Source organism: Ahaetulla prasina, chromosome 1 (assembly GCF_028640845.1).
Source record: "Ahaetulla prasina isolate Xishuangbanna chromosome 1, ASM2864084v1, whole genome shotgun sequence".
Taxonomy (NCBI): Eukaryota; Metazoa; Chordata; class Lepidosauria; order Squamata; family Colubridae; genus Ahaetulla; species Ahaetulla prasina.
Window position 1 is genome coordinate 49,598,688 of NC_080539.1, and position 25,251 is coordinate 49,623,938.

Sequence of the window (25,251 nt, forward strand, 5' to 3'; positions counted from 1 at the left end):
ACTTGATTTCAAATAAGTTGAGGCTATTAAAAGGAAAAGGTCTCTATTAGTCAATCTGTCTCAAAAAAACAGAAGAAAGAACAAACATCACCAAACAGTATAAAATTCAGATCAGATGCAAGAAAAGTGCTCTTAGTGAAATCACTGTACTAACAAGTCAAACAGAAACATAATTAGTAAAGGTTTATCAGTAAAAGCATTTTAAACTATATCAGTAGGATCTCACAATAATATTAGTGGCAGAAATTCACAGTAGAAATTATTCTGAATAGAACCTGAGATTTGAATGGAACACCATTTTCTTTTTACAGTAAGGAATAAAAAATATATTGGTTTTAAAATGTAGAACTTCAGACTTTATACAGCATTCCAGTTTCAACTCAACTATTTCTTTCTTTTTCTCATAAAATATAAAATAAATATTAATTTTCTGGAAGAATATGCAATTTTCAGTTGTTAAAAATGGAGCCAGTAGTTTATGTTTTTTTAAATGAAATGAACAACAAAATGACAAAAAATAACCCACTCTATTTTAATAGTGCTACAGATCACTTTGAAGGGTAAAATTGCTCAACTCTAGAACAATGACATTATCTCAAGAAAAGGAATCCTACATCTCTGCAGCAACTAGTATCTCAATGGGTTTGGGAAAATCAAATCCAAAATTCCTGCTGGCAGTAAGAAGTTGAAGTAGATTTGCAACTAGAAAGGTACTTAACCCTGAAGATCAATTAAGCCAATAATGGACAGTTAAAGAAATGCATCCATTTCCTCCACAACATGAGGTATTGCTAAAATGTAGCTGCATGCCTAAAGTATATGATGTGATCTAAATTGATCCAGTTAAGATACTATATGCATCCATTCAATAAGAGAATATCATGTTCTTTAGCTCTGATGACTATACCTTAAAAATCTAATATCTGCGTATCAAGAATACTTGGAAATGGGTGTCCTTTGAATTTTAGATAATTACATTGATGTTGAGATTTGGTGGCGTGACCAACAAGCATTCAGTTTCAAATTATTTAAAAGTTTTGTCTGGTCTGTATCCTATCTCTCCTCCAAAAACTCAAGGCAATAGTACCTATATAGCACTCTTGTCTCACCACAACCATCCTATGCAATAAGTTAACTTGCCTAATGAATCTATATTTATTTATTAATTAAATTTATTTTATTTATTAAATAAAATAAAATAAATAAATATATTTATTAAATATTTTGCCATGGGGCTACTTTAGGAATGGATCATATAACTGCAAGTAGATTTGACCCTGTTTCCAAGGTCTAAAAAATGTTAATAGTGCTAAGAGGTGTTATGCAAATATAAAAGAGTAAATTGTACAAGAATAAAATTGAAAATATTGTACTTTATTTGCACACACGCACACAAAAAGCTGTAACAAGGCACACCAAGCAGAAGAAAAACACATATGTGGATAAACTGGTTACTGTTGGCTTACAATATAACTTTCTTGTATATGCAGCTTTGAAGTTTGTCACCTCACATTTGCTGCCATGGAAAAGAATATACTGTCGCAACTGGTTAAGAAACTAAGAAAGCTACTCACTGATACAAGACACATAAGCAAAACTAAGGGACTCCCTATTCCAATACAAATTTTAGTGCAAACACAGCTAGAACAAAACAAGATATGTTCTGTTCCCAAAGAAAAAAAAGCAAAAGAACAAGTTTTCCAAAGTATTTCACTTAAGGAGGAACACAATATGCAAATTATAAAAAAGCTGCTATACGGTTTACAAATACAACTGTTCTGATGCATCAAATAGGCATCAGAGGAAAACAGAAGTAGGATAGAATATTAATTGTTCTGGATCAGTCTAAGCTATAACTAAGTTAGATGGTATTGCAGTTTGTAGCAGATATGTAAAAATACTTTCTGAAGAAGTAAAAAATCAGAGTGGTAAGCTTTTTATTTATATTTGACAAGCCACACAAATTGAAATAAATTAAATGGTTCATAAGATCCCAATTAATTTTCTACCAATTGAAGTGCATAACCCATATTTGAATAAACCTTTTTATTTAGTACTAGTATCCTCAGAAACAATGCTTTTACAAATAATGGAAATAAGGTTAGGCTGTTAAGAGTCCCTTTAATTACTAAATGCAGTAACCTGTAGCAGTATTCTATTTTGAAAAGCAGAAACCTGGACCAAGGTTGTGTTAGTTAGCCTGTTTCATAATCCAACCCAGATTAAAATAGCCTTGATCACCATGATCAGAAAAAATAAATCAAATGCAAGATCTAGTTCAGAAAGTCTTCAGTGTTACACTACATTTCCACAAGTCTCTTGAACAGAACTTGCAGATCAGACCAAGAACTTCTGAGTTAACACAAATTCCAACTGTTAATTTAAGAGCAAAGTTCAGCTTAACCACAATATTTATTGCAGTGGTTGATTAATTAGAAACTACTGGATTTTTTTAAAATACCAAAGGGTTAATTTAGAAAAAGCAGAGTGAAGATGACCCTGATTAATGAAACAAGTTATGGCATATGGAATTATCTAAATAGGCATTGCTCCTTCGCTGTGCTGATAAGGTAAACTTCTCTTGCATCCATGAGACCTGCTAGCCTAGAGGTCCCCCAAGTTTTTGGGCACCATGGACTGGTTCCGTGGAAGGTGTTTTTTCCAAACCGGCAGGGTGTGGTTTTGCACACTGCCTGGATCCTGTATGTGCATGGATGGAGCTTCACTCGCTTGTGTGGCACGGTGCCAGTCTGTGGCTTGGGGACCTCTTTACTAGACTATAAGTTTCATCTATCACCAATATATCTGAAGGTATTTTTTCCCGTCTGTTTTAGAACTATTTTTTATATTTATATTCATTTTTGGTAAGTTTAATTATCTAATTATTCCCACATGATTAATCTATTAAAATGTTTTAATTTGGAGACAATCCTGGAACCAAATATTGGTACAGAACTTCTTAATGCACGTGATTTAAAAATATAGAAATGACATGTTATAGTGATTTCCCGTTACTCATGATTTTTCCTCTTAAAACAGTTTTGATATAAAAAATAGCATAGGAGATAGTGAAGTATGAAAAGTAGTATTTTTTCATTGAGAATGCAGTTATATCGAATCAATTTTTGGTATCTAAGTGCTCATATTAATCAAGAAGAAAAAAAGCTAGCAAGCTACTTTATTGTGAATTATGAAACTGAATAGAATTTAGAAGTTAATGCCCAATAGCTGTCTTATATTAATATTGTAATAGAAAGTAGACATATTTTGTAACTGGCAAAATAAAATTGATGAAAAATGTGATTTTGTGTTCTGTTCATGTTTCAAGAGGTATTCACAACTAACTGGAGGCAGCATCATAAACACAATAAGCTCAAAGTACATTAAAAGCTGAACACTGATGTGCTTAACGTGATATACTGTAACACATACACAAAAAAATCACAATGTGAGTTTACTAGGGATTCTGAACTCTGTTCACTTTGCCTTAATTGGTTCCCGCTCCAACCATCGTACTCTAACCTTTTGCTTATAATGATATTCCTTCAGAAAGTCCTGCAACATTGTTGGCAAAGGAAGACAATCAATCCCATCATATGAAGTGTACCTGCAAATTACTGCCCGGCAGATATATTGCAAGCTGAAAGGAAAAGTCCTATTTAGAGAAACTGTAAGTAGAGGTTCGAAAAACATGCAAGAAATTGGATCTTTGTAATGTTCCAGAAGCCCTGTTACAGTAGAGGAGTGAAACACACAGGGATCATGAGCATCAAAACTGAAGTTGTGATTCCACTGCTCGATGCGTGCATGTAAAGACCGGTTGTAACGGCGGAAGCTCACAGAGAAGAGGTAGTCTTCTTGAGCAGAGTCCCTGAGCAAAAAAGTGCCTTCAGGTTTTCCTTCTAGAAGTGCTTCTGCTTCATAACGGTCCATCACACCCCAGTAGCAGGGATTACTGGTAATCTGAAGTAAGTCTGGCACTAGGCAGTGAATATAATCAATCTGAGTATGGACTTTCCAAGCTCCTTGCCTGCTGATATGGCTATGGCTCTCACCAGATATTTGGCGCTGCTTTTGTCTACGTGACTGCAAGCAGAGAGTAGTTGTGTCTTCCTCCAAATCACAACTTCCTTGTGTTGTTGAATTGCAGTCTCCCATCAGTTCAGACATGCCAGGCGGCAGCTTTGGCCCTAATTTATATAATGGATTAACCTGTGCAGTAGCTTCAAAAGTATGTATCTGAGCATTGGGAGGAGGATCCACGCCTTCTTCTATACTGAGCCTTCGTCTCTCTCTCAGCCTATCTTCCTCATCTTCTGTAGAAGCCAAGGAGGAGTCAAATGCATCAAAAATAGCAGAATGTGGGCTCACTGGAGCGGTGTGCTGCTTAATTAAATGCCACTTTTGGGCCAGATCTGATCCAGCAGGAAAAGGACATTTTTCTAACATTAGTTCAGAAAGATGGATCTTCCTTTTGTTGGAAAAAAGAGGCTTAGATTGTTTGCAGTAAGTTCTCATAGGGAAACATAAGCCTACAGTTTCCTGCAATCTTTGCCTCAGAGAACGATTTCCTATGGTTCTGCTTGAGATGCTATCTGTATCGTTAACTGAGCTCACACCGTATCTTCTTTCCCTCCTTTGCAAGTGAGAACAGCCAAATCTTGTATCACTTTCCAATGAGCTCTGGGTTTTTGTAGAGCAGGAATGTTTCTTTTTCCCACCCCATGGAGCATGCCTTGAGTAGGAATCCCTTCGTGCAAATTTAGCTCCTGAGGCAGCATTCAAGTCAATCTCTTTCTCAATGCTTATTTCAACAATCTGAGGGATTTCTGTGGCACAGTTTTGATTCTTTCTCGAAAAGCCTTTTGAAGTATTTAGATTCAGTTGCAAAGGACTGCTTGGTTGCTGCTGAGTTGGACCAGGCACACAAACACTTTTATCTCTAACAGATGCACTATTGGAATTTATGTCTACATTTTCATTTCTATTTCCACCTTCAGGATTAAAGAGACTTTGGCATCTGTACTTGAAGCTGTTCCACATTTTCCCAACTTTACCCATGGATTATGTTACCTACATCACAAAGACAGAAAGACAATTAATTTAGGAAAGTCACTTACTGAATAAAGAATAAATAGCTGAATATTTAATTCATGAATAAAATTAAAGTAATTCATCTCACTTTCAGTTTATAACTTAAACATCAATCAAATATTAAGCAGCTGAAATAATTATGTTACCTTAATACAAATCAGCTACATTATTTTAATTGGGAAGAACACTATTTTTTCCTCCCAGTATTCCATGCTTTACTACTGTTTCCATATGCCTAACATGTAAATAAATATACACATAATTCCAAATGGGTGCAGTTTTACTTTTAACTGACTTGAGACATATCGTAAGGACCACAGGATTAAAGAAAACCATCTCGGCCTTCGTATAGAGCATGTACTTCCAAGTGCTCATCATTATGTTGCAGAAAAGGGTTAATAATTAGAGCTACTAAAATAAGCAGCAGTAACTGTACACATGCCCAACTAGCCAGTATCTGCCTCAGTCAGATATATAAATATCAAGTTGCCAGGTACAGACACAAGATATGTATTACTATTGTCACTTTTTGGGTGACCATAGCAGAAAGTTAACAAATGACAAAAGGAGTACAAATAATCAGGCCTAACTTTACTACTGGAGTACAGTTGATTTTCACATTGATATGCAGTTTAAGATGGGTACTTTTCAGATGAATGTAAGATTTCAAGTCCTCCCTTAAGAACTTAAGCATGTCATATAGAGTTTAGATGTGACAGACTTTGAACATCTCTCTACATCTCTCTCTCTGTTTCTGTGTGTGTGTGTGAATGCATGTGCAAAATTTAGACAGAAAGTCCAACACTGATCCCTCAGTACTTTCTTTTTATTGGTAATGACAAAAATATTGATGCAAAAACTTCAGTATAAAAAGGTCATATGCTTTAAGAATTACTTTGATTAACCACAGCTATCAATCATATTAGAGTTGAATTTTCAGTTTGATTTCAATGGTAAAAATATATCTATACTAAAAATATTTATAATGACATTTAGATTGAGTAGCCCATTCACTTGACAGGTTTATTAAAATATTTCATACTAATGAATTACAAAATCTTCTATTAAAAATAATTGTAGACAATTCTGGATCATTGGGCATTTTAAAAAGCTCCCTGAAAACCCACTGATGGAGCTTAAATGCTAAAATCTGCAATATTCCTAAAAGATAACAATTAGCACAACCTTGTAAAAAGTATTTTATTCATCTGCAAGTACATTAAAGCAAGGATTCTGAATGATGACCCACAAAGTGGTTGGTGATCTGAGGAGTTGGCTGATCATTTGAGCAGGCTGCCTGCTTTTTCCCCCAGCTGCTGCTTAACATCAAAAGGCTACTAAATATATACCTCTTTTCTAATATTAGTTTTCCAGGTAAGTAATTTTTATGGTTGCCATTAAACTGATAGAACACTTTGAAAGAGTAGCATTTATTTTCAGTTCACAAGTATTATTAGCATTACTTTGCTTAACAGCAACCTACAGTATCAATATATCATGCACACTAATTATGTGCTGTTGTATTCCACCTCACACTGATTAACATGTTTCATCTAAGGAGCAAGTAGGAAAGATACTAATACACATTTGCTACTATGTATTCTATTTAAGTTGCTTATCACAGATTTTGTCTGTGAAATATTGAAATAAGAAGATTTGGACTTGAATGTTTCCAATTTCTTAGATTGCAACTCGAAAGGTAATCTTCAGTACAATGTTAACTAAACATACTTCTAGGCCCCTAACACTTAACAATTCTTCCACATCACCTTCAGTTAATATGAGCTCTCCATTCACACAGTTAGTAGCAAAAGAGAAGTCTTTTGTCTATGGAGATTCTCAGTCATTCAGGTCATGGTAGTCTCAAAGGTGCTTTTTCAAGAGGCAACTGGACTTTCTGGTTTTTCTTTGAAGACATTTCGCTTCTCATCCAAGAAGCTGCTTCAGCAAGAGCTGCTGAGAAGAGAAACATCTTCAAAGAAAAACCAGAACGTCCAGTTGCCTCTTAAAAAGGCACCTTTGGGAGAAAAGTCTTTTTTTAAAAAAAGCTGTTGCCTAAGGCTCAAGGTATCAACAGAAACAAAACAAAACGAAATGTAATATACAAGCATAATACAGTGAAACAAATTTCACTTCCTATGCTAGTGTCAATTGTCAGTGGTTCACAATTTTTCTTTTTTTTTTTTTAGTAAAAAAGTTTTATTTCCATTTTCCAACAACCTATTCAATATACAGTCTCTTATTCAACATTAGTCATTAACTTTCATTTGTTACTTATTCGGACCTGCCCAGCTACCACTTCCTTCCTTAACAAACCTTTCCTCCTCCCTTCTCTACTTTCTTCTACTTTCTTCATCCTTCCTCTCCTTCACTTTTCTACATCCTCTCCTCCTTCCCTACTCTTCTCTTCCACCCTTTCTAACCCTCTCTCTTTCCCTTCTTCTTCCTCTCCTTTCCCCCTTTTCTACCTCTCTCTTTCCTATCTACTTTCTTCCTTCACTCTCTCCTCTCCCTTTCCATTCCCTTCTGAAATGGCAGCTGAGCAGCCCCGATTTCATTTCACAATTTTTCTATCTACACTGAATATGACAAGTTTATGAAGAGTGGAAATCATTCACACAGTTGCTATTCCTTGCCTCCTTATCCTTTTTGTTGCTTGGTCACATTTCCAATTCAAGCCTTCTTCCATCCTTTTTCTCACCTCCAGCCCACTTCTGGCCATTTTTTATCCTCTTCCCACTACACTGAGTCACTCCCAATTCTCCTAAGGCTATCATGATGTCATCCCTATGTCTCCGTTCTTATAGAACAATACAAATGATGTTATTTGTGCCATTTCAATTTGGGTTGCCCATCAAACTTCAAAATGAAGCAGTTGTTTCCAACTGTTTGTTGCTTTTACTTCCCAGTAATGTCTCTGAATACATTTGGGATCAAATGTTCTAAGAAATAAAGGCTAGTATTTCATCCTGGAAAAAAAATCTTCATTCAATCATGACTGAAAATAAAGTAAACTAAGCATATCATATATGAAATGCCGGATTAATTTTGGTTTGGATAGAGAAGGAGTCCCTGTGTGCATAAAGGCCTCTACTGCTAATTTATGGAATAATTAGGATCCCATATAAAAGATCCAAGTGCTGCGCAACGAAGTGACCTCCTGTTCCTGCCCACCTAGCAATTCGAAAGCATGCAAATCCAAATAGATTAATAGGTAGGAAGGTAACAGTGTTCTGTGTGTCTTTGGGGTATAACCATGCTGGCCACATGACCATGGAAAATGTCTTCAACAACACTGGATCCCTCAGCCAAGAAATGGAGATGAAGTCTGTGCCCTAAAATCGGACATGATTGGACAGGGAAACCTTTACCTTTATAAAGTGAACTAGAATATAAGTAAGAGAAAATAGTATCTCCTTGCCATATTTATTCTTCAAGTATGTCGGCACTCAGCCAGACCATTTGTTTAAAGAAGTGGAACTGCATTATTTTCTAATGCATGAGTTATTAAGCTATTAATTACTAAGCAGTTCAACCATCAAATATTCATGACCACGCACAAGGAAAAATTAGTATCTCAGACAAAGCAAAATTTAGATAACCACCACAATGCACATAATGAATACAGTTCTCACAGATCACATTTAAAACAAGAAAATCATATGAGAAGCTGCATTTATGTACCCAACAGCCATTGCAAAGTAATCTATGACCTTGTTTCTACCGCAAGAATGGTACCTTCAGGATGCTTCAGATGGGAAAGAACACCAATTGCAAAGCAATAGTAATTACTGTATTCAAGGTAACAGAAATATCTATTACTTAAACTAAGTTATAAGCAAACCTGACATTATGATTCTGAGCCTACTTAGAGTAAGCCTTACATAATTTAGCAGGATACACTTCTGAACATGAATGCACAGAATTATTTTGTTAATTCATTCAAACCTTTTTGAAAGAGTATCCACAGGGCAGCTTTATTCAACAAATTTTATTTCTAGGTAAATATATATTGGAGTGTATCTAAAATCTATTTTACTGATGGACTCATCATATGAATGCAAGAATGACAAACCATTCTCTTCTCATTACTAAAAAAAAAATGGGCAAAGTTCTAAGATTTGTGTGAATGAGAAAAAATACAGGGAATCAATTAATTTTAAAACTCAACTTCTAGGCATCATTTTTTTGGTCCTGATTCTCCTTTTTGGGTGTGTGTTCTGTTGATATAGGTACACACATACAAATATGGACACAAAAATGTGTCAATGTGGCACATCTACCTTTATATCATGGAAAAAGAAATTTCCAAAGGTATTACACCAATGTTGACAATCTTAGGGATGCTGAGCATTACTGAAATATATGTCTACTTCAGGGGTGAAATCTACTTACCTCCCCTACTGGTTCGGAAGTGCACGTGTTGTGCTTGCACGTCACATGCGTGTGTGGACCCTCTGTGCATGCGCAAACCCATCCACACATGTGCAGAGGGTAAAAAACAGGTTATTCCTGGTTAAAACCAGGAAATAATGACAACCGGACAGGTGGGCAGAGCCTCCCATTGCCATTGCCACCAGTTCTCCGAATCACCCGCTGCCATCACTACCGGTTTGGCCAAACCAGTCCGAACCAGTAGCATTTCACCCCTGGTCTACTTTACTCTTCTTTTCAGATGCAGAGCTAGCATACTATGAAATAAAGTACCACCCTGAATCACCATCTTAATTTTCCAGAATACTTCCAGAGCCCACATAAACTAGTAGTTTGTTATAGTATGCTTTGTTTAGAAATATGACAAATCTGTCTAAGAAATGTCAAAAATAAATGATATGGTAAACAGCCTTTTAAGGATTCCAAAGGGAGTGCATGCTTCCTGATTTATTTATTTATTTATTTATTTTTCACATTTATATACCGCCCTATCTCCCTAGGGACTCAGGGCGGTTCACAGGCAAATAAAAAGGTACATATAAATACAAAATAAAATATCAATTAAAAAACTTATTCCACATAGCCAAATAAATAAAAAGAACAGTATATATAATAAAACCCATTAAAACCAATATAAATTTAAAATCTAGTCCAGTCCTGTGCAGATGAATAGATGTGTTTTAAGCTCGCGGCGGAAGGTTCGGAGGTCCGGAAGTTGACGAAGTCCTGGGGGGAGTTCGTTCCAGAGGTTGGGAGCCCCCACAGAGAAGGCCCTTCCCCTGGGTGTCGCCAAACGGCACGGCCTGGCTGACGGCACCCTGAGGAGTCCCTCTCTGTGAGAGCGCACGGGTCGGTGAGAGGTATTCGGTAGCAGCAGGCGGTCCCGTAAGTAGCCCGGCCCTATGCCATGGAGCGCTTTAAAGATAGTTACCAAAACCTTGAAGCACACCCGGAAGGCCACAGGTAGCCAGTGCAGTCTGCGCAGGAGAGGTGTCACATGGGAGCCACGAGTGGCTCTCTCTATCACCCGCGCAGCCGCATTCTGAACTAACTGAAGCCTCCGGGTGCCCTTCAAGGGGAGCCCCATGTAGAGAGCATTGCAGTAATCCAGACGAGACGTCACGAGGGCGTGAGTGACCGTGCATAGGGCATCCCGGTCTAGAAAAGGGCGCAACTGGCGAACCAGGCGAACCTGGTAAAAAGCTCTCCTGGAGACGGCCGTCAAATGATCTTCAAAAGACAGCCGTTCATCCAGGAGGACGCCCAAGTTGCGCACCCTCTCCATCGGGGCCAATGACTCGCCCCCAACAGTCAGCCGCGGACTCAGCTGACTGTACCAGGATGCCGGCATCCACAGCCACTCTGTCTTGGAGGGATTGAGCTTGAGCTTAAATGGATGAAGATCATCTTCATATGTACTGAGAAATACAAACAGAAGCATACAAAATATGGATGTGAAAATATTTTTACAATACACTTTCAATTTAATGGACTTAATATCGCAGACTTTGGATCAATGACAAAATCTGCTTCAGTACATGAATAAAGTCTGGTTCAAATTTAAAAGGCATTCTGCTTTAACAAACACTTCTTCCCCTCATTAAATGTTAAATTGAGGTTTTACTGTATTTCTTACTGAGATCACATATGCATGTATTTGTCTCTAATCAAATGGCTGAACCCCACAAGAAGGAAAGCTGGTGGTTTCCATTAGGCCCTCTGGTCTTAACACCTTGGACTTGTCTTGTGTTCTGGGACAATGGCTAAATTGCTCCCACTGTACCACCTTCTTTGTAGAAACTGCCTCATCCTCCCTCTAACTATGATAGGTGAGTGGGCAAGGGCTCCTGTACAGCCTAATAATAAGGTTTTTTTTAAAAAAAATAAATTAAAAATACAAATTTTATAAGATTAATTCTATAATAATTTTCCTTAGCTAGACAGTTTAAAGCACAGGTGTCAAACTCAATTTCATTGAGGGCAGCATCAGGGTTGTGTTTGACCTCAGTGGGCCCGGGTGTGTGTGGCCAGGGTGGATGTGGCCAGCTCGATGTCACTCATTGAGGTTCTGTTTTTCAGCTGCAACGGCTGCCTGCAGCCCTCTGCCAGTGAAAATGGAGGTCGAGGAGGCTGCATGTGGCCCTCCTGAACTCCGTTTTCACTGGCAGAGGCACCATGGGCCAGTCCTTCACTGTTTCCAGGATGGGTCCACGGGCCAGATTTAAGCACCCTACAGGTTGGATCCAGCTCACGGGCCTTGAGTTTGACACCCCTGGCTTAAAGGCATATGACTACAGGTTCAGTCCTTTTTTCCCATAAATAAATAAATAGCTTTTCTAATATTCTTTTAATTTAACCCACTTTTCTGAAGCAACAGTTCTATTAACGTAACATAATAACATAGTTGGAAGGGACCTTGGAGGCCTTCTAGTCCAACCCCCTGCCCAGGCAGGAAACCCTACACCATCTCAGTCAGATGGTTATCCAACATTTTCTTAAAAATTTCCAGTGTTGGAGCATTCACAACTTCTGAAAGCAAGTCGTTCCACTTATTAATTGTTCTAACTGTCAGGAAATTTCTCCTTAGTTCTAAGTTGCTTCTTTCTTTGATCAGTTTCCACCCATTGTTTCTTGTTCTACCCTCAGGTGCTTTGGAGAACAGCCCGACTCCCTCTTCTTTGTGGCAACCCCTGAGATATTGGAACACAGCTATCATGTCTCCCCTAGTCCTTCTTTTTATTAAACTAGACATACCCAGTTCCTGCAACCGTTCTTCATATGTTTTAGCCTCCAGTCCCCTAATCATCTTTGTTGCTCTTCTCTGCACTCTTTCTATTGTTTCACTTATTTTCAGGTTTTGAGGTACATTTCATGTTAATCAAAGGTGGCAAAGGTTATAGTAACCCCAATCCTATCTAGCCTCCATTTCTAGGTTTGTTCCAGATGAACTATGCTTTGTTCTTAAAAACACTATTTGTAGCAGAGGAGGTACTGAGGGAAGATGCAGACTCTGAATGGCAGAGTTTGAAGCCTGCACATTCAGAAAAATATTATACATGCTCACACACACATAAATAGATTCATATATAAACCCAATTCTTTCCCACAGTTTTATTTTTCTTTTTATATCTGTGTTTGTAAAAGAGCACTGTATGGTTTTTTCCCCCAAAATAAAAAATAAAAAAGAATCTTAGAAGGTCTATCTGACATAACATCCACAGAACTATATGAGAAAACTCAAACCAAAGAAATTGCTTCTATTAGACAAGGAACAAGAACGATAGGCCAATATGCCATATCAGAACAGAGGTGAAGGAGATAGCACCATTAGACAGATGTAAGAGATACCTCTAGCACCTGTTCTAATATTTGTGTATGACAGTAATATTTTTTTTAATTTCATTTTTATAGCTGCTCAACAAGCAGCTCTGGATGGTGTACACTGTACATTTTCTCAAGTATGCTACATATTTATTGCATAGATAAGCATAAGATTGCATAATCTTGCATAAGATTCTTTTACTGCTTTGAAACTGCTTTGAAACAAAGTGCTGAATGGTATTTTAGAAAACCTATGCTATATTGAAATGATATAAAGAACTACTTTTTGAAAACCCACATGCATTCTTTCACTGATGCTGGTACAGGTAGTCCTCGCTTAACAACAGTTAACTGGGACCAAATGTTTTATTATAAAACAACGTGGTTGTAAAGCACAATTATCATATGACTACATTGCTTAGTAATGCAATCCTGGCAGTTTCTGTTGCCATTGTTAAGCAAGGATCACAGGTCATTAGGTGAAGAATTCTTTGCAACTTTGCTTCCAGCAAGCAAAAATCACTGGGGAAGTTGTCAGGAAGTTGCAAGTCCCAAATGTTTACAAGCAGGCTAGCAAACAGGTAAGTGGCTCTGCCAGGTGGGTAGAATGTGCAGATGACTGGTGAGCCATGGCACAACTAAGAATGGTTGTTGCTTGGCTGGAGAGGGTATGCAAGTGGCCAATGAGGCCAGTGAAGCTGGGTTGGAGTGGTTGCTGCCAAGCAAGAGAGACTTACGGAAGAGACTTGCAACCTTCTAGCTTCCTCATTGACTTTGCTTGAGGGAAGCAACAGGGAAGGTTGCAAATGGTGATCCTGTGATTGTGGAATGCTGCAAACCTATTTAGTACAACCCAAATTGCGATCATGTGACTGTATAGGTATTGGGAGGGCCGAAACTTTGAGGAACAGTCACAAGACTCCCTTGCTCAGTGCTGTCATAACTTTGAACAGTCACTGAATATGTGATTGCTAACCAAGAATTACCTGTACATCTTTTCTGTTAGTGATGAATAATACTCTTTTTCCAATTTCGGAATGCTTTACAGCCAATCAACCTTAAAACAATTTCCTCTACTTTATATTAATATAGTTGCCAAAGACTGCAAGTACATACACATTATCACCTGCAATTAGGTTCAGCATCATATATACATTTTTGTTTTAGTTGTCCCTTACCAGGTATCAACATCTACTAACTGGATAACTGAGGAAATTTGTTGTCCATCTTTTATGCTGTTGGATAAGTCAAAATAATATAAAACAAATAATTTTAGTCCTTACTGGTGACAGACCTACAAACAGGGATTATGAACAAAGCTGATGAAATTGTTTAAATACCACCATGGTGTTCATGATTACTTAGTGGATAACTTTAACTTGAAAATTAATTTATTTAAATAAATCTTCAAAACAAGCTTACCCACTAGTGATTTAAATAAATGCTTCCATGCCAGGTTTCTTAACATGTAAGAAAATGCTTTGCAGCCGTCTTCTTCTTTTGCTGTCTTTGTATGTGTGTGTTTAAAAAATACAGATGTATTCTCACTGGAGCTACTGGGTTCAATTGGGCTTCTTCTTAGATAATGGCAGGATTTAAAATGTTCACAATTTTTAAAACTCCTTGTTCAAATATTTTAATATGAAAAGCTTCAAACAGCTAATTCCTGGCACAGTCAATACATTAATTTTTAATAAATTCTAGTATGTATATACTAGAAAAGACCTGAACATACCAAAACCTGCATACATATACCCGTGAAAACCTACGAAAACAAATATACATATACATAAGGTTGAAAGTATTTAGGCAACATTTTGATGAAGTCTCACTCATCATCTTCAGGCTGGAGTTTTTGGCTTTGTTCTTATGTGAGCAATTTATATATCTGGGAAAATGATTTCAATTATCACAGAATTCTGCACTGCATTTTAATAGAAAAGTTTATCTAAATATATTCACAATTATAGGGATTAATAAAGCCTGAATATAGACATTTTCTATTCTTGCCAAAAAGTATCCATTGTTATAGATTAGGTGATTGTCCTCTAACATAGCACTAGAACTTCCAAGTGCCCAATTCATGCAATGTAATTCTGTTAATTTTTAAAATTCAGACAGGCACCAATGTTAAGAGTATTGAGCAGAAAGCATTCCCCATAAGCATTACAACAAATCAGGCCATTTGCCCTGAAATTTATAAACTATGTATTTTATTTATATATTTTAAAAAACATACTTTCAACTTGTCAAAAAGATGGTTTAAAACTAAATGGGACCAGTGTCAATTTTAAAAATTGTTTATAGGCATAAAAATGAAGTTTGAAAGTTATAATTACTAATTAAGTAAGCATTGGTACCAGTGACACTATGCCTTATTGTTAATTTATTTCAATTATATTTTCACCTATATAACCATTTATACAAAACTTTATTTAAACAATCTGCTTACATTTATTTTCCCATTGTTCAATTTGTCCCTCAGTCCTTTGAATTCTTTGTTCCCTTCTGCTTTTTCTCTTCTCAAGTCTTCCTTACTTTTAGTTTTCCAAGTTTCAGCTGTTATAAAATGTGACCAAAAAAGACCAACGGGAAGAAACCCAATTTAAGAAAATAAAAAACTCAGCAAATTTCTGCTCTCCATCTCATGCATCAGAAGATACTGTGAAAAAAGTTTGTGCTTTTCAGTTAGAGGTCCTTCCCTATCAGCATTTAAGGGTAAAACATTTGGTTTGACTTCTTATCAAGATAAATATGTAAAATTGGGAAAGGAGATGAGTGGTTAAGATGGTGGAGTGTGTGGCAGCTTTGGAGCAATTGTTCTTGTAATTGTATGCTGTGTGAGCTGTAATTGTATGCTGTGTGCCGTGTGCAGTTCAAGGGATGTTTTTGGAGTAGCATTTGCCTGAAGGGAAGTTGAAATTGCTGAAGTTGGATTGCTTGACTCAATTCAGATTTTTTGGGCTGAAGAATTGTGCTGGAGGATGGCAGGGCATGCTGTTTTATGGTGCTGACTATGCCTACTGTGACAATCATGTTTGCCACATTTGTGATCTAGGTCAGGGGTGTCAAACTCAATTTCACTGAGGGCTGCATCAGGGCTGTGGCTGACCTCGGGGAACCAGGTGGGCGTGGCCAACTGGGTGGGCGAGGCCTCTTCACACTGGGTAGAACGGGCTGAAGCTATGTTGGCCTGATCTGTCCTCTTCACACTGGATAGAGCGGGCCAAAGCTACACTGGCCTGGTATTTCCTCTTTACATTGGGTAGACCAGGATGGCCCTGTGGGCCAGATTCGACCACTTCCGGCCCATGGGCCTTGAGCTTGACACCCCTGATCTACGTTGTTTTTAAAAAATTTGGCAACAGCTTTCTCAGACTGGTCTGGCTTTCCTGAGTGATCTGCTATTGAAAGAACCTGTTTGGGCTTCTTCCTGGAGAAATAGGCTGGACGACAGGCTAAGATGAAAGATGTTTAGGGAGCTCACCATCTGTTTTGTTGGGGGATGCTGTGGCTTTGGAAGTGCAGACAGTGCCAGGCAGGGGGGAGGTTGCAGTAGAGTGGCAGACTACTGTGAACTCCCCTACCCTGCATAGGCCTTTTTACCTAATTAATGATTTAATCACTGATGAGAGGGCCTTCCTGACATGGTATCACCGAGACCTGGTTGGGCCAAGAAAGGGAGCAAGTCCATTTGCAGATATGCCCAGCTGGGTTTTGGGCATGTCATGAGCTGGGGCAGGAGTACTGAATATCATCCAGGAATTTCTTAGAGCCTTCGGGAGCACTGCACTACAGGTCATCAGATGTGAGACTCTGTTCATTAAGCTGGGCTCTAGGAATCAGTCAGAACTGCAGCTGTTGTACCAGCCTCCTTGCAGCACAGTAACTTTCCTGCTTGAGCTTCTTGACTAAATTTCTGGGCTGGCAGTTGAGTTCTCCAGATTTGGGGAACTTCAATCTCGAGGAGTGGGATCTGAAGTGGCTCAGGGGTGCGTGGTCACCATAATGACCATGGGTCTATCCCAGATCAACCAGAGCCTGACATGGGACAATAGCCAATGCATACACTGGATCTGTTGTAGCAATGGCTATGTGACCTGCATTTGGGGGAGCTTTTGGTGTCTCCCTTGTTATGATCAGATGACATCTAATTACCATGGGTTTCTTTAGCTCTACTATCCAGCTGCAGGGAGGCTGGACCCATTAGATGGGGAGACTGTTTTTATATATTGTTTTTGTTTGTAAGCTGCCCAAGTCATACTTTTGTGAAGTGGGCAGCCATACAAATATGAAAGATAGGATAAGGTAAGGCCAGTTAATTGAGGCGAGATGAGATAAGGTGAGTTGCCAAGCATCCAAAATGTGGTCAGCAAACCACTAGATGGGGGTGACAGTTTTCCAAATTAGTTGTACAGCTCCTACAGCACCTATTCCAAGGCCATTATAACTCTGAATGGTCATAAAATGACCAGTCATAAGTCAAGTATTATCAGTAAATAAAATTTCATTCATAATTCTGACCCAGTACTTAATCAAATTCATAAAACACTAATACGATTATTTATTAAAAAAAGATTATCCAACTAAAACATTAGCTGGATGAAGCTAAAACTTCATCTGAAAATTGAGGTTTCAGAAAACTGAAACTTATTTAAACTTTTTTTTTTTAAATATTTTTTTTAAAAATACAGAACTGATAAGTTCTCTATAAACAAATATCTTTGTTAATACTATGTAAGGGCTCAAATTTTCCATTTTTGCTAAAAAAAAGCAACTGACAAATCTTAAGGAAATAGATCTATCGGTATTATCCAAGAATAAAAAGTTGCTGAAAATGTCCAATTAGCAATGTATCCCACTGAGAATCTACTCAGAAGTAGGTCCCCCTGAATTCAGCAACTTGCTTTTGCCAAAAAAAAACCAAAACCCCAACCCATAGAATTACATATTTAAGAATCATATATGAGCAGACTGAAGGTTTCTGATAGCAGATTAAAAATGATTACATTGCTCCCCACTATCTAAAGTAGCTAAAATAATTATATTTATAAACATTTGTTAAGGAGTGAGCGCATAAAAATTACAAAACCAGCAATGCATTATTAAAGTTACCAATTGGATGCCACTTGGAACCAATAAGTTACCAACAATACATTTTTTTAAAAAAATCCTTTCAATTTCTAATATCATTTTTTAAAAATGCAAATATAGCATGCTACAAATCAAAGCCTCAATCTCCAGTATTACATTTTATTCCAAGAATGCCTATAAACTCAAAAGTTTTCTGGCCATCTAGAAATTGTATATATGTAATTATGTTATAGAGGGACGCGGTGGCTCAGTGGCTAAGACGCTGAGCTTGTCGACTGAAAGGTCAGCAGTTCAGCGGTTCGAATCCCTAGTAGTGTGTAACAGGGTGAACTCCTATTACTTGTCCCAGCTTCTGCCAACCTAGCAGTTTGAAAGTACGTAAAAAATGCAAGTAGAAAAATAGGGACTTCCTTTGGTGGGAAGGTAACAACATTCTGTGCACCTCTGGCATTTAGTCATGCCAGCCACATGACTACGGAGACGTCTTTGGACAGTGCTGGCTCTTCAGCTTTGAAATGGAGATGAGCACTGTCCCCTAGAGTCGGGAATGACTAGCACAAATGTGCGAGGGGAACCTTTATCTTTTAATTATGTTACAGGAGCATGAATGAGTTCAATGACTTAGTTTACTATAGCTCTGTCTGCGAGATGTGGTTTGATGCGCACAACTCAATTCTAAGTTATGTATCTTCAAGACCTTCTTTTTATAGATTGTTCTCTGTTTCTATCACTAAGATCCAAACTTCAAAGTTTAAACTATGAGGAAGATTATCTGGAAGATGGCCTTTGATCCTTCTATGGGATTTGGATCTTTCAAAGAAAAAAAAATTACCAAGTATTTAAAAAGGAAAATCTGATTTTAACAAGAATCATCTATAGAAAATATGGGGGAGGGGGGATATTAAGAAAATTTAAACAGAAGAGGAGGGAGATGCAACATTTTTAACAACAGATAATCCAGAATGGGGCTGCTTATGTTTTTATGTGGGAACATCAATCAACTTTGTGGGTTAAAAAAAAATCCAAAATCCCCAAATTGGCTATTTTTAGGACTAGCCAAAATGAAACAATAAAGTGTGCAAGTTTTAAAGTTCAAGAATTTGTCTCTTGGCTATATTTTGTTAAATATTAGAAACAGTTTGGAGGTTAATTATCTTTGAATTTAAGAGCCAGAGAGCATAATTCTCTTTTTCTTAATTGTTTCTTTTCAGCATATCGAAACTATATAATACTATTCGAACTGCATAACTGAAGTTTGTCCATCACTTCTTTCAACACTATAATTCTGTGATGGCGAACTGTGGCACGTGCGCCAGAAGTGGCGCACAGAGCCATCTCTTTGGGCACGCGAGCCATGGCCCGTTGCTCTTCCAGGTTCCGGCAGGCTGGCTAGCTGGTCTTCACACGCGCGGGAGCACCGGAAACTAAAAGAGCAGCCACCCAGTGCATATGTACCCACAAAGACCAGCTGCCCAGTGCGCATGCGTGTGCTGGAAACTGGAAGGTCATCTTCCCGGCACATGCATGTGCACTGGGTGGCTGCTCTTCAGGTTTCCGGTGCTCCCCCATGCGCTCACTCCCGTTTCGGCACTCATTGCCGAAAAGGTTCACCAGCACTGCTATAATTAGTACAGACATGACCCTAACATTAACCAAAAGTTTTTCTATTTTTCTCTTTACTTCTAATCTACTTTCCTAATTAACTAATCAAAGTGACTTACAATAAGGTAAACATATTATCAACTGTAGATTCTTTATGCTTATTTAGAATTAAGTCTATTTTGACTTTTTTCTCTAGGTTATAGTTTTAGGATTACAGTCTTGCACGAATGTTTGTTAGAGTTTTAGTTTTACACAGAACTATAATGCAGCCTAGTTCTGCACATTTAACGAATCAGCATTTATCCTGGCTATTTTTAAATGCATGCATTTATCACCTATAAAAACTGAACATTGTAAAATGTAACAATTGATCTAGCCAGTACAGAACTCAGCAACACCAAAATAGTAAGAAGTGCAGCTGAGTCAACTGAGGACAAAACTTCCTCAACCCATCTGCCTGGCATTACTAGTGAAATGCTGGCACTTAACCACTTTGGCTCTAAATCTATTACTAGCAAGTTGGAAACTGTGACCTATCTTACACAGTGTTAGACTGTACAAAAAACCATATTTTAAAGCCAAAATGTGTTTTGGAACACCTTAGAGCAGCTGCATCTTTCCTGGGGTTTGTCTAGCTATCCCCTGTAATTGGCAAGTGATGTGGAAAGGCAAGTCTGATTTTATGTATTAATTAATATAAAATATATTCTTAACCACTGTACCTGTATGCCCACACATGCCCTGAATCATCTTTTGTCCTTTGAATCCTGGTTGCTGTAAATCTCTACTATATATTACAATCAATCCAGTTTATATGCTACATATATTATATAACATGTTAGATATAATACAAAATGTTTCTCAGTCATACTCAAATCTTCCTTGTTGCACATCTATATTCAAAAATATCAGAATGAATTTTATCACTAAAATTGCTGATTGCTTGAGTTCAGAAGATTACTTTATACAAAAAAAGTAATGGCATAGTATGACTCTTTGTGAAACCAAGTAGCATGCAGGCAATTATGAAGTATAAAGTCAGTAGTTTGATTTTATATTTGAATGAATCCTAAACACTTGGATTGTTGTTTTTTTTCAATTTCCATTAAAAAAAGTGGACTGCTAATAAAATCAGAAATCTAAATTGTGATTGTTTTAGTATTTGAACTAAAGGGTTTGTATGACCATAACAAATAGTGATTTAGAAATAACCCAATAAAATCAAATCACATGAATGCCAAACATTTTTCTCTCCTGATTGCCATCTGATTTTCCAATACAAATATTAAACTTTATTGTTTTACTTAACATTGTAATATTTGCATCTCATGGATTCACTTAGTTAATTGAAGTGTTTCTAGACCTGGATTTATCTATGAATTATCTGTCATTGTAAGAACCAAGGGGAAAGTACAATTTCTTACTATGTAAAGTAAGTCTTTCGACAATCTAGTTAATTCACAGACAGTTACTGTAACTTTACTTTCAGTAGCTTTACTGTATCTTAAAACCAAGTAATATTCAGCAAAATCAGTATGCAATCTTCAGTTCCTTTAATCTTTTTTGTGGTACCAAGAGTAATTTTTGACACATTGTAAAATCTAGTTTCAAGTTTCACTATTTCAAGGTGGAAAGTACATGAAAAACATGAAAACTATAGTATAAACACAAAACAAATTCTCTGTAAAAACTCCATCCCTCCCATTTTGCATCTTTCATTACCTTGCCCACCATAGACATAACCATCCATAAAAACCTGAAGTGTTGCTCATAAATCATAGATTGCTTAATTTACTGCAATAATACTGATTTGCAAGATAAGCAAAACACCATACTTGTCATTTGTTACTATTCAGATTCTAGCATTTCCTTTATATTTTTTATCCTAGAAATACACTTTAATACATCACCACATGGTTAATCCAGTGAGGCTGTTCTGTGTAAAAATCTTTACGTCTGTATTGTAATCTCCATATCGCAATAAGAAAAGCTAGTTGGCTCAACTAACTCTTCAGCTAAGGATTTTGTTATGGATTATACCTGTTACTACAGACAAAGGCAATAAGAAGATTCTAATATTATTCAATGAATATTTGATATATTTCTAAATTTTTAATCTAATTCATATCTGTAATTCTCAAAAGAAATTAGTAATCAGAACAGGTAATACTGAGCAAGATAGACCAATGTTTAGGAAACAGTTTCATGTCTACAAATGTAAAGAAATCACAGTGAAATTAGTAACATAACATAACATAATAACAGAGTTGGAAGGGACCTTGGAAGTCTTCTAGTCCAGGCAGGAAACCTTACACCATTTCAATTTAATTACAATTAATTTAATTACAATTAAAGAACCTAGTTTAAACCTGGCTTAGAAATCTTGACTTGTGGTAAGATTTAAGGAACAATTTTATTATATAACTTGTAGATTCCAAAACTAAAAGGGAAGATTATCAGCATATATGAAGACAATAATAGTAATGCACAAGAGCATATAACTTAGAATTAACTGAATCAAACGTTCTATGCTCTGAATCTTAGTGACCACACGGATTTTCTCCAGGATGATCTATCCCTAACCTGGTCCATTAGCCCAAAGTTGCTGCTAGTCATCCTCTTCTCTTTCCTTCTACCTTTCCCAGCACTAAATCTTTCTATAGAGAACTAGGTCTTCACATAATGTGTGAAAGTAACATAATTTGAGCTTGGTAATTTGTGTAATGTAATGGGAAAGACCTTGTGAGACAAGGTAAAGAAATGAGACCAAGGAAGCATCAGATAAAAGGCCTGAAGCAGGAATGTGAGTGGGGCAAGAGACCCACAACAGACCCTACCTAGTTTCTTGGGTTGTAAAGGAGACAGGGGTAGGGGAATGTAATTTCAGACTTCCAAGATTTGGCTAATACAGATTTACAATAAATTAGAATTAGCTCAACTGGTTGTATTTCAGGTCTACCTCAGAAGGTTGATATTTGTGTCTTGAGTGAGAATTCCAGGTTGATTCGTTCAATGATTCACTTGTTTGTTTTCTTGATTGTCTACTCTTAAGTATGTATATACTGGTATCTTTAGTGATCTTAGGTACAATATTTGCCATCTGTTCAAAACATTTCTGTGAGTGACCTTCATCTTTGGCATAGGAAAAATGATTATCCTAAGAACAAAGCTGATTCCAATATGTCCAAAACTGAACTGAGTAATGCAATACAGATAAAAACATGCAACTTCGTGTGCTCATATACAACAATTACAGCCTGAAGGAATAATCAATGGCCATAACCTCAACAGTTTAAGTTTACACATACACCCTTGCCCATCTATCATACATAGAACAGCTTCCAGGTACTATACAACATTCTTCATATTCTAAGTTTAGTGGCACAACACTTTTGAAGCTATGAATAACTGATCCAGTTAAAGAGAAATCCCTGTCGATCAGAAAAAGATGCCAGCAAATCTGTAACAAAACTCTTATCAAATACTGAAATTTGAAGTAGCTTTTAGACACATGTTCAGAAGAAAAAAAATCTGTTCATTTTTTTTTCAAGTATTTGCTTGTAATTGTCTCCATCCTGACAACATAGACATCAAGGTCATAAAACAAAAATTTCTCTCATCAAATAAGGGTAAAATGCTGAAAATATATTTTTCTATGCAAATATTCAATATGCTATTTAATTCATCTTTTGGCCCAGTTCCCCACGACCCTGAACTGTAGTTTAAGGCACCCATCTGCTACAGCTTTAACTTGCAAAATGATGAAGGAAGGAATTCCTAGTGCTTTGAGCCATACATTTTACTTTTTCCTCCCAGTTAAGATGATCGTTAAAAAAGTATTAATTTACCATTTCTCTCCTTGAAGTCGCAATGCCTTTGCAAAACTGAGACGAGACAGCTAGAACAAGAATTTTACGACCTGGCTTTCTGAGCTTTCCAGACCCCACCAAAATTATAAAAAATAAAAACGGGAAAAAAAATGCTTCGTAGAAGAAACACCGCATACCGTATTTAGCTACTTAGATAAATCTCCCCAAGGAAATCCGGAAAAGTACTCATTTCGCAGCTCTCCAACTGGGCTTTACAGAATAAAAACCGAGCGTACATTTCACTCCATTTTGCGGGTCATCCTCCTGTCGTCCCCTTTCCTTAAATTCCGGGGGCGGGAAGCGGCAGCCGAGGAATGTCACTCGCTTCCACCACCAGCCCCCCGAAGACGGGCCTTTCAAAGAAAAAGGGGGCCCGGAAGGGAAGCTTCCCTCCTCTCCCGGCTGCTCAGCTCCGAAGCTAACCAGATTCACCCACCTAAGCTGCGGCTGCACACACTGTCGGAGGCAGCAACTGGAGGCGCGGACCTGCAAGGCCAGCGCATCTCTCTCCCCGCTAGCCTCGTTCTCTCAGCGCCGCGCCAGCTCCCTCCTGGGTCCCGGCATTACCTCGCGGCGTCTCGGCTCAAGCTCCCTCCTCCTCCTCCTCCGTCCCTTGCCGCGAAGATAATGCGGACCCCTTCCTCGCGCGGCCTGACCAGCAGTCCCGCCTCAGGCCCAGAAACCAAGCGCGCACCACCAGCACTGACATGGGAGGGTGGAGGAGTGACAGCGGCGTAGCCAATCGCACAAAGCGGCTCCCTCACTCCTTCGTCCAACTGTTACTCTGGGTAGCGGGGATCGGTGCAGCCTCAGCGCAGCCTATAGCAACGCGGGCCCCTCATCATTCCCCCGTTAGAAACCGGGGAGCCAATCCTGGCGAAGATATAGAAGCCACTCCCATAGGCCGGCCGACATTTCTCTTTCTCTCTTGTCAGCCGCGTCAGTGAGCCGGAGGGCGGGATCTCTGGCAGTAGAACGGAGGCTGCCGGGGCGGCCATCTTGAAACAGGGAAGACGGTTCACGGCTTGGCCTGACGGGGCAGGAGGCGAGGCCTTCTTGGAGCTACAGTAGTCATGGTAACGCGACGTGTTTCGCTCGGGTGCAAATCTCAGCGCTTTGAGTGAAGCGGGCTCCTACCGTCCTGCAACAATACCCGCCAACACCTTTTGTATTTTGGTTTTGCAAGCTCTACGGAAGACAGTGACGTTCAGTTTCAAATTGATCCGAGGTCGTGGGTAAAAAAAAAAAAAAAAAGCAGCAGCAGCAGCAGCAAATGGAGTCGTCGGGGTTGTTGCCGGTTCCTACAAAAATAGGCCCCCAGCGAATTGAGCGAAGCTGAGAGGAAATCGCGGCGAAAACGGCCTCGTCGCGCCGAGGGTCTTAGGAGGAGCGTGGTGGAGCTTCGTTTGCACAAAACCCGTGATGCATTGCGAATAGGAATAGAAAGTGTGTGTGGGGGGGGGGGGGGAGAAATAACGTTTCCTTAAGCCCCGGCAATCGTCGCCCTTTCCCGTCTCCGTGCCTGATAAGCTCGGTACCCAGCTGGTGCTATGAAATGAGATGCGAGCAAGAAGTTGCTATAACCTCAGGAAAGGTCGCTTGCTGGGAAAAGGTTCACGGGTGGGTTTCCTCTTTTTTTTGTGTGTGTGCGGATCACGGGACTATTCTCGAGTGGAAAGCGGTGTTTCCTAGTATTGCTGCGATCTTTATTGAGATCCAATTTCTATAGTGTTTGTTTTTAAGAGAAAAGCTTAAAAGTGTACAAGTGGATTTTCCCTGTCCCCCGCCCTAAAGCCCAGAAAAATCACAAAAATATGAAGGCGATTTTATTGCCACA

At 38.3% G+C, this 25,251-nt stretch overlaps 1 protein-coding gene across 5 annotated transcripts; it reads right to left on the minus strand.

Moving 5' to 3' along the window:
- Positions 1–1,920: 1,920 nt before the first annotated feature.
- On the minus strand, positions 1,921–24,244 carry SOCS5 (suppressor of cytokine signaling 5). Of its 5 annotated transcripts, none has more exons than XM_058165194.1 (2): positions 24,122–24,244; positions 1,921–5,073 (listed from the first exon to the last, which is right to left on the minus strand). In XM_058165194.1, exon 2 carries the CDS (start codon positions 5,059–5,061, stop codon positions 3,478–3,480), a length of 1,584 nt encoding a protein of 527 aa, XP_058021177.1. In that variant the 5' UTR covers positions 5,062–5,073; positions 24,122–24,244; the 3' UTR covers positions 1,921–3,477. The 5 variants fall into 5 exon arrangements, with proteins under 5 accessions (XP_058021177.1, XP_058021175.1, XP_058021173.1 ...); XM_058165192.1 differs by having other exon boundaries at positions 23,552–24,190; XM_058165190.1 differs by having other exon boundaries at positions 23,394–24,190.
- Between the last annotated feature and the right edge of the window lie 1,007 nt (positions 24,245–25,251).